Source organism: Micromesistius poutassou, assembly GCF_964030765.1.
Source record: "Micromesistius poutassou genome assembly, chromosome: 7".
Lineage (NCBI taxonomy): Eukaryota > Metazoa > Chordata > Actinopteri > Gadiformes > Gadidae > Micromesistius > Micromesistius poutassou.
The window spans coordinates 9618319-9628841 of NC_140277.1; the positions used below are offsets into that span (position 1 = coordinate 9618319).

The 10523-nt window shown below is 42.0% G+C and overlaps 1 protein-coding gene across 1 annotated transcript; it reads right to left on the reverse strand.

Moving 5' to 3' along the window:
* Positions 1-243: 243 nt before the first annotated feature.
* Positions 244-6819, reverse strand: LOC311350940 (max-interacting protein 1-like). Its single transcript, XM_084471042.1, has 6 exons — positions 6473-6819; positions 5265-5367; positions 5106-5135; positions 3892-4006; positions 2339-2510; positions 244-2116 (listed from the first exon to the last, which is right to left on the reverse strand). The coding sequence occupies exons 1-6, from the start codon at positions 6702-6704 to the stop codon at positions 1953-1955; spliced, it is 816 nt and encodes a 271-aa protein (XP_084327168.1). The 5' UTR covers positions 6705-6819; the 3' UTR covers positions 244-1952.
* Positions 6820-10523: the final 3704 nt, after the last annotated feature.

The window sequence follows — 10523 nt, forward strand, 5'->3', positions numbered from 1 at the left end:
AACCGATCAGTGGAAGAAAAATGATTTGGATAAAAGCAAAAACCCATTTTGGAGTCACTGAAAATATTGTAAACCATTACACCAAACAAACATAGCACTTCTGAACAGCGTTGTGAGTGTGATAGTTTTATTACGATTCCATGGACAGCTGTTAGGAACCATAGCATACAAGCAGGGAAGGGGACCAGCAGTATGTTGTGCAGAAGCCGCCTTAGATTGGCTGATTTGTAGCACACAGGAACATCCTCGGTGTGCTTTCGACGGGCAAGTCTTCTTAGTGCATTTTACAATTTTCCCCCAAATAACACAAAAGGTGGAAAAAGACTTGATAGCAAGGAAATTTGTGCAATTAAGTCAATTAGCCATGTTAAGACACATTTGGTGGTGGTGGTGATCTACATCAGACTCGTTTCACATTAGTGTGTAGATAGTTGGTGGTATACTCAAATGTATTTGGTTTTCTTTGGGTAGAGGAGGTTACCAGTGCAATTGGGTATGTGTATATATATATTTTTTAATTCACGGGTAGTGTCGAAAGGTATATTCCAACGTAATAATACGTTTCGGCTACAATAGAAAAAGATGCGACTGTGAAATGTTCGTGCTCCAGACATCTTTTGAAGACTTGTAAAATCATAGCATAAAACGTACATGAAAAGATTACATTCAAAACACATGCACCATAGCTTTTGTTCATTACAATCATTTTTTTCTCTACCAGTGATTATGTTCTGGTACCATTGTAGCAAATACAAAAAACATTAAATTCAATTTTGGGTTAGGGCAGGTGGTGTGCCAAAACACAGCCAACCGTACAAATTTGGACAACTTATTGCTCGACTCTTGTGCTTCGACAAGTGCAAAGTAGCTTATTACTGTTTAATATAATGGTTTCATGTCTTATACAAATTGGCATGAGATGTAAATCATAATTTAGACAAAAGACCATTGCGTATTTTTTTTTAACAAATGGAGGCTGCCTTGTAGCACTACACATGTAGTGGAATGGTGGCCATCATATTTTGTCCGGTAATAATTAATTCAGCACATAATGAGCAGTAAATTAAACCACAGGGTGCTTTTGTCCTTCCAATTCAAGTGTGTCCAAGTATTGGCTAAATAACAAATTAAATATAGCAAAAATAAATACTACACATAACTATTTGCAAAATAAATTAAATCACATGTCAGCTACCTGTTTGAAGCCCTCCCTCCCCCCAAATCGTCCCACAGAAGGAGGGGAACCTTGGCCCCTAAACCCTCAGGTGGTGTAAGATCTCAAGGCAGAAGTCTCTAGAAAGGTCAATTCTGTTGGAATGCAGATTTTGTAGCCCTTGCCGTTGACTTAGTGACCGACAAGAAGTGCTGTTTGGATATAGTGTCTTGGGTTGGGCCGTATTATTACAAAGCAAACTAGATCTTGTTTGTTTTTTAAATATCTGGTAAGCTTCTAGCTGGTTGTTGGCCGCTGGTATTTAAGTAAGTACATAGGATTATGTTACAGTGTACTGGTTTACTACTGCAAGGATTTGATAAAGGGTATGTACTCCGTGGCTTTGTGTAAGGATTGGTTCGTGCAAGTGGAACGAATGAGACGTAGGGTACTTCCTAGAAACTCAGAAGATTAGATTTTTCTTCTGGGGTTTATATTAAAATAGACTTTATGTATGATTACGTTGACTTGAGTCTTCGTTGTAGTAAATGGCTATGATCAGGACTTGAGGAAATTAGGAAACAAGTTGTAGATAGAATTTAAGTGGATCGAACTCATCGGGAACTCTCGACAGAAGAACCAAACTTGTGAAGATAGTTCTTTCGGTGAAGAGATGGAAGGTTTCAGGCTGGTTTCTCCTCGGGAAGGAGTATATGTACTGTGTGTGACGTGTGTGAAAGCTCTATGAGACAGCAGCAGCTGGAGAGGAATTGATGAGCATGGTTGTGTGTTTTCTTCTTTAAGCAGAGAAGGCCAGTTTTAGACTACAGGTGGAGTATCCTTCGTCGCTGGCCAGGCTCTGCCTGCTGCTTTGGTCGTCCAGGTCACTGCCCCCGTTGAGGCTGATGCTGTCCATCTCGCCCTGGGAGAACTCTGTGCTTTCCACGTCCACTTCGATGTCCTCTGTGTGACACAAGACAAGATACAGGTCAGTAAGGAGCAGGTAGGGGGTTAGGGCATCTTGCCCACGTTAGGCTACGTACATTGGGGTTCAAACCCACAACCTTTCCACTGGTCTCAAAACTCACTCCCTCCCTACCCCTCTCTCTTTCTCTCCCTCTGTCACTCACTCACTTGTCTCTCTTGATAACAATAGATAGAAAGTAGTAAGTGTGATTGGCTGACCTCTATCAGAATCCTCGGAGCGGTCGGAGGAGTCCAACATGGAGCTCAGTGTGTTCATGGACACCCGGTCCCCTGATGGACTGAGGTTGGACAGCTGCCTCTGGAGGTGTCTCTGCTCCCTCTCCAGGTTCTCCAGCTGGTGCTGGCTTCTCCTGTCCGCCTCCTCCAGTTTCTGGAGAGGAGAGGGGGGATGTGTGTGGGGGGGGATGGAGAGTGAGATGTAGGAGAGAGATGGAAAAGGAAGAGAGGGGGTGTGACTGTTAGAGTGGCTCCTAGCCGAAGGTTTCTGGGTTCAACCCTCATTGTCAACAGTATAACCTGTAGGCATCCTTGAGCAGAATGCCTTGACCCCTACCTGCTTCTTAATGACATGTATTCAAAATCCATTTGGATGCCTTTATTTTGCCGTAGTTTATGAGTTAATGGCATGTTTTGTAAACCACTAGGCTAAAACAAGGCCCAAAACAAAACTCTCTGTTTTGTGTGTATAAATCGCATTGTCACAGGAATTCCTCTCAGCAACACAATCATTTGCTGTTAAAGTATTACTCATTGCTAAGTTTACCACGAACACAATGTCTTCTCAGTGCACAAGAAATGGTTGCACAACATGTGGACTAGCAGGCAAGCACGGAGCACTTTCCCACCATTGTGTCTTCAGCACGCTTTCTAGATCACTGGTTCTGCTCCAAGGTTTGTAAGGTTGGTTTTCAACTGCAGACTGAGGGATTAAAATGGCCTCCCGGTCTGAAACATATTTCAATCTTAACAATATAACTAAACCGGGTTTCCATATTGATTGTTCTGCAAGATTATTATAACTCAAAAGAGTTACTGGAAAGAGTACTTTCCAATATTTGTCAAACCACTAAAAAGCTCCTTGCTGTTTCTTCTTGTCCTGTCATTATGTTTGCCATGGCAACTAAATGGATGTTTTTGAGCTCTTGTGTCGTATTTACGTTAGCATACTTTGTAGTGTGCTATCAGTCCTGATTAATTCAAAGGTGGTCTAGCTGTATTTTTTTTTTTGTTACTCTAATTTAGATTTAAACATTTTTGGCCGAAAGACGTAAAAGTGTCTGCTAATATAGTCTTCCTGTAAGTGACTTGATAGCTTTCCATGTACATGCATAAAATGAACAGATGGAGAATAAGCTATATAAAAATGGTATCCTTGTGCTACAACTATCATTTATAATGTCTCCAAGAAGACAGGGTTATTACTCAACCCAGAATTTAGCACCTGGTATGATTAAAGTACCATTGAATCTTATCTTACTACCAACGCGAGTCCATGGTCAAGGTTTAAGAGAGAAGTAGGAGGGACGTTTGCTTGACTTGTACCGACATGTGACATGATGACACAGGTGCCCTAAAATACAAGACAGTGTAGTGACTATGTTGTTCAGCTTCCAGCTAATTCTCAACAGCTACAGCCTAACTAGTAGGCTTCCTAGAACCAAAATGCCCCTAGCTCTCCACCTGCTCCTTTTGATACAAGCATATGCGACATGACTCCAATACTAACTAAGTGTGTGATCCCAGTGTCTTACCTTGATATGCGACTTGGCCTTTTTGAGCAGCCCTAGCGTAGTGTGCCGACTGCAGTCCGGCCCCAGGGGTATGAGGGACTTCAACCTCTCCAGACACAGGCGAAGATGGGCTCGTCTGGTACAGAGGCATAGAAAGACGGAAGGTCAGTGTGGTGTTGACTGCAAACACGGGGAGTTCCTCATGCGTGTCCATTTTTGGTGGCTCATTTCCGAGCACATTGTTTCATTCTGGGACAGAAGCTTGCATCTACTGCGATATTTCTCTAGCTTTTATACGTTTTAAATACTACGAGGAGTGTTGTTTTGGTACTTGCATGTTTTGTCTTATTTCAGTAAAAACACAAAGTATCCCTAGCTCGTTAATAATGAACTAGAATGTAGATCAAAATGTCCTCCCTTCTTGCACTGGCTGCCATTTTGCACTACAAACAACGATCACAGAACGAATGGTCATCTTTAATCTCTTCACATTATACATTATACCTCACATTATACATTCCAATAAACATTGATTGTTGCTGTCTTTTTCCTTGTTAAAAACACAAGGCGCAGTAGCCCATTGGCTAAAAGGAACAGAACCATGAAGCCATTGGATCAACAGTAAGGAGCACTGTTGTCTTGAAACAGCGTGTTCTGATTGGCTGAGCGGAGCTGTAGCCCAGGAACAGTGGTTCTACAGTAACAAAGTCCCGCCTCTCTCTCGGTCTCTCGTTGGCCTTTCTACATATCTATTGAAACATTGATGAGGCGTATAATGTGTTCTCAAATGCTGATTAAATAGACACAATGAGGTAAAAGAAATCTTGGTGGTTACTGTACTATGGGCCTACTATGTTATACATGCTATGCCATACTATACTATACTATGATATAATGCAATGCCATGGCATTCTATACTCCTACTACACTATACTATACAATAAGCCTACTATTCTACTATGCTGTACTATGCCATGCAATACAATACTACTACTATACTATACTACGCCATGCCATACTACCTGTATACCATATTATGCTCGTCATTACTCTTTTATCCAAATGCACCTTACAATACCTGGGTTCACTACACAGTGTTAGCATGGGTGGGCCCAGTGGGAAAATAATTCTTATATAGGTGGTGATACTGTATAAATATTCACCAACACACTTTTAACTGATGGAATCTCATGTAAAGTTAATATTGACATATAAAGCACATTATATGAACTCACCTGTTCTTCTCCAGTTCGTTATGTGCTGATCTGTTGAAAATAAATAAGTATGAATGATTAACCATACAGCTAATCAATGTAATTATATATATTTATGAACAATACATACCAAATTGCTTGTTAGACAGTAAGCAATACATTTAACAGGGCTTAACATACCTATTGTGAATATGGTCCATTTTCTTGTTCTTAAATTTCCGTTGTTTCTGGTGCAGTGAGATTTCCGTTTCAGGGTATGATGATGCATATCCATGTTCACATTCTGGTGGTGGAAATATAAATATTAAAAAATACCCAGTTTAATACATTAATTTACAATGGGTTATCATACAGCCAAATACCACCAATGAGTTGACCGCCCTTCATTCATGTTCCTGATGTATACTTAGAATAGCAATATTTGATAGTAATGATTGTCAAAAGAGAAAGTCATTGGGAAGTGTGTTGAACCCTCTGGTTCAGTAGGCCTTAACTAGGTTTCTCCTACACTAAATATATAATTCTCAAATAATTAAAATTAAAAAACTAAAGCCTGCTTTAAAGCTTAACTCAATAATACCTTCCATGTTGCTATAATAAATGCTTACTAAAAGCCTACAAGTCCCATCGATCATTTAGCGGACCAACCCAGTAACATGCAACGGAGGATGCGTGCGGTTGGCTGCGATTGGTTGTCAAACGCTGGCTACATCATTCCTGCCCAATCAGATCCTCGGGATTGGTTCCATGTGGAAACCATGTGAACAACAGATACAAGGAAGCGCAGTTAACTCTGAAGTGACGTTTGTTGAGCTGCGAACCGAAGCTTTGCTCTAAACAAGTCTCAGTCTATGCTAACTTTGTTATTATACCAATGGAAGGTTGTATGTGTGCACGTTGGCGTATTTCCTTCAACCTGCTATTGAAGCCTAAGCAATTAACTCCACGAATACATTACAGATCATGGTCTAAAATGAGCCATCATGAATAGTAAGCCACAATATGCATTGTGCAGATGCACAGGCCAAAATAAGAGAATCACGCTCATGGCAGGTTGACGAAAGTGAAGGTCCACTTTTTACATAGCGACATGACATCACTGTCCATGTCAGTCTATTATATACTGTTAGTTAAACATGTTGTTTTATTCCATTTTTTTGTAGCCGAGCAATCGATATACAAACAGTCTGCACTCCGACATTATATCGCCATGACTTTTACCTTAAATCGCATAGGCTTTTAGGCAATCGATGCGAGAGCAGGCTGCTATTATAAACGATAGTCTGTCAGGTCAATGAATCTACCCTTGCGTCTCTTTTGTCGCCTTCGCTTCCATTGTTGTCTGCTCGCCTCATTATTATAATCCACAATGCAAAATGTTTACTTACTTCCGTTATTCTTCTCTATATTCTCAATGTAGTGCGCTGCATCGAGCAACACTTGCACGTTTTTCATAAAAGTGTCGATTTTGTCCATTGCGGAACATTTGGAATACAAAACGTCGTTAAAGGCATACTCGGTCATCTCTGTGAAGTCCTGCTGGTCCACGGACGCATCCGACTCCTCCGACAGAGTCTCTTCGGATTTGAGCTCACGTAGCTGTCGCATGAATTTGACCATGTTTTCCTCCTGCTGTTGCAGCTATCCTTGTTGGAGAAATGACCCGACACAAAAAAGTGTTGTGGCCCTCTTCTTAACGCAGCACTGAGCTGATGAGTGGAGGGAAGTAGGCTGCAAGCAGGATGGAATTGCAGTTCTGAGCTCCAGCCGCTTGCCCTACTTGCTGGCTAATCCCTCCCCCCTTAACGCATGCACATTGCATTCATTTTCAGCTGTGAGGAGATCATGCGTAATTACCAATATCGCAGGTTAGTTATTCCAACAACTGGCACGTTATGAAGCTATGGCCATGAATGACTCGCATAGGCTACTTTACGGGAGTTATGCAGACCTTTATGTGGCCAAGAGTGCAACCAATAAAACCAATATGAAACAGGAATCAAATCTAGTTTCACAATGATTATTTATTCATGTATTTATTTATTTATTCACTTACTTGTACCAGTGAACCCACCAGGGTGGTCTAATGGCAGCATCCTTTATTGTTAACATCAAACAACCGTATCCTCAAACTGGTGTTGACCCGTTTATACAATTATGGCTTGAGTATCTATAGAATACTACATTATTTTAGAATCTGTGTGTGTGTGTGTGTGTGTGTGTGTGTGTGTGTGTGTGTGTGTGTGTGTGTGTGTGTGTGTGTGTGTGTGTGTGTGTGTGTGTGTGTGTGTGTGTGCGCGCGCGTGCGTGCGTGCATGCGTGCGTGCTGGTTTGCATGTGTGTGCGTGTGTATGAGCACGGCTCAGCGTGCATTTTCTAGTGAGATATATATATATATATATATATATATAGCGTGCATTTTCTAGTGAGCTATATATATATATATATTTTCTAGTGAGCTATATATATATTTTTTTTTTCTAGTGAGCTATATATATATATATATATATATATATATATATATATATAGCTCACTAGAAAATGCACGCTGAGCCGTATATATATATATATATATATATATATATATATATATATATATATATATATATATATAGCTCACCAGAAAATGCACGCTATATATATATATATATATATATATATATAAATTATTCAATGACATAAAACTACTCATGTACACGTCCTTTTGCGGTTTTTACATTTGTTTAATAAATTCATATAGGGCACTGTGCACTGTGTATCGACTAGCAACTATCATTATAGTTATAACCAATCGACCAGACAGTTGGAGATCATTTTGTGAACCATTTTGTAGCAACAAAAAAACCAACACCAATCCATTTGGTCACACTGCTCCTTCAAAGCAGCCAACGTTAGAAGCACCACAGCCATGAAAACCTCTACCCTTCAAACTGGGTTTAGTTCAGTTCCATGGCGGGATGCTCCATTATGACTTCTACGCCTTTCACTGATTAAGAAGTCATTTCTATTCCCTCCTCCTCCTCCCCTCCCCTCCTGCTCCCCTCCCCTCCTCTCCTCTTCTGACAGAACAAGAGAGAGAGAGGGGGGGTGGACAAGGGCACATGGCCTGGGTTAAAGGGGGGGCGGCCATGCATGCGAGACCTCTGTGTGTGTGTGTGTGTGTGTGTGTGTGTGTGTGTGTGTGTGTGTGTGTGTGTGTGTGTGTGTGTGTGCGCGTGTGCTAGTGTGCGAGTGTATGTGTCCATCTGCACAAAGGGTGCAGATGGTCGGCCCGCTGCAGATGTGTGCCGGCTCCGCAACGGACGCCGGCGGTAAGGGGGGGGGGGGGGGGGGGGGGGGGGGGGGGGGTCACCCCCGTCCCTCTCCCCCCCCTATAGTTTCAGTTGCCTAGCGAGACACACACATACAGACTCCCACACACACACACACACACACACTAACAGTAGAGTCAGTGATATGAATGTATGTACACTGAATGTGAACGTACACTTGCCCACACACACACACACACACACACGCACATGTACACTTGCCCACACACACACACACACACACACACATACAAACAGTAGAGTCAGTGATGTAAATGTACGCACACACGTACCCATGCACATACACACATGTACCCTTACACATACACACACACACACACACACACACACACACACACACACACACACACACACACATACAGTAGAGTCAGTGATATAAATGTACACACACACGTACCCATGCACATACACACACACACACACACACACACACACACATACATACATACAGTAGAGTCAGTGATATGAATGTATGTACACTGAATGTGAATGTACACTTGCCCACACATACACACACACACACACACACGCACATGTATACTTGCACATACATACACACACATACATACATACACACACACACACACACACACATACATACAGTAGAGTCAGTGATATAAATGTACACACACACGTACCCATGCACATACACACATGTACACTTGCACATACACACACACACACACACACACACACACACACACACACCAAACATACAGAGACCATAGTAAGAAAACACTGAATGAAGTAAGAATATACAATAATATATTATTCTATATAATAATATATTATTATAATAAAAATGCTAAAAGGCCATATCCTCTATTCAACCATGTACTTTGTAAACAGCAGCTTAGTGTCTCTCTCACTTATCATGTTTATCATCAATATAAATGATAACAAAGTAACAGGGACAGGGATATGTTAGATATCTCTGGCTTTAACCAAACGGGAGAAACTTTCAGTTGGTGCAGGTCTGTGCTGTAGGTTGGTGTGTAGGCTAACCGTGGTGTGTATGCGGAGAAGCTGTGCTGTAGGTTGGTGTGTAGGCTAACCTTGGTGTTTAAGCAGAGCAGCTCACTGTGCTGCTTGTGTGAAGGCTACGCTTGGTGTGTATGCAGAGTGCAGCAGCGAGCTGTACATGGTGGAGAATGTGACCCCATCGCTAGTAATCTGAAAAGCTTCTGGATTACAGCACTGGCCTTGGTGTCATAGGGCAGGCAAAGTCACACCGTGTGTGTGTCCATCTATCTTTGTTGTATACTGGTGCTACTATCTATCTTTTAAGCGAACCAAATTAAGAAAGTTGTTCATTTTATCAATTGACTATATATATATATAAACATATGCACATCTCTTGGCTTAGAGGAGGCATCCCACAGCAGCGTGTGTGCTGCCTCATTGTTTCAACACAATGGCTGCACTTTGGCCCTTAGGATCACAGACAGACCCCCCACCCCACCCCCACTGTCACCTGCTCCTCGGGGAAAGCCCTCCACTCGTTAACCCAGCCGGGAGACGATGAGAGGGGCTGGGGGATAATCTGGTGGTCTGATGCACAATGTGCTGCAAGGCAGTGTTAGGATAACAACTCAGGCTCCGGCACCTGTCCTTACTGATTGTTCTGCTCATGTGTTTACGTTGCAGTAAAGAGGGAGAGGGGTTCTTTTCTCTTCTACTTATTTTTTATTCCAACCGCTTCCTCGTCTGTGTCTCATATTTTGCCTTTGATTTCTGTCTTTCCATTTGGTTCTGTCTGCGAACGGCTGTGTTATTTTGAGGTGGCCAGTGTTTTTGACAGTGTTTCAGGGTGTTTGAATCCCAGGTGAATGGTTTTGTGTTTGAGTCCCAATGTCCTGTTCTATCCTGTAGCCTTCAGCAAGATGACCCCCTTGACCCTATACTTGCTTGCCTACAAACATCGTACATTAAAAGTAAATACATTTCTGTACGTGTTGCTTATCACAATGCATGAAGTGCAGTTGGTTGGTTGAGGCCCCCTTTGAAACACATGATTACTAACTAGTGGATATCTTTAGCCAGGGGGCAGGGGTGGGTCTTGGGAAGGTATGGGTCCTGCCACTCCCCCCCAGCTAGCTGGAGGAAC

Excerpts from the sequence above, each read along its gene's own strand:
- LOC311350940 (XM_084471042.1), bottom strand. The coding sequence starts at position 6,704 with ATGGTCAAATTCATGCGACAGCTACGTGAGCTCAAATCCGAAGAGACT. Across the intron at positions 5,368-6,472 it reads TATAGAGAAGAATAACGGAA|AATGTGAACATGGATATGCA; the intron begins GTAAGTAAACAT and ends TTCCACCACCAG. Across the intron at positions 4,007-5,105 it reads AACGAACTGGAGAAGAACAG|ACGAGCCCATCTTCGCCTGT; the intron begins GTGAGTTCATAT and ends CCTCTGTACCAG.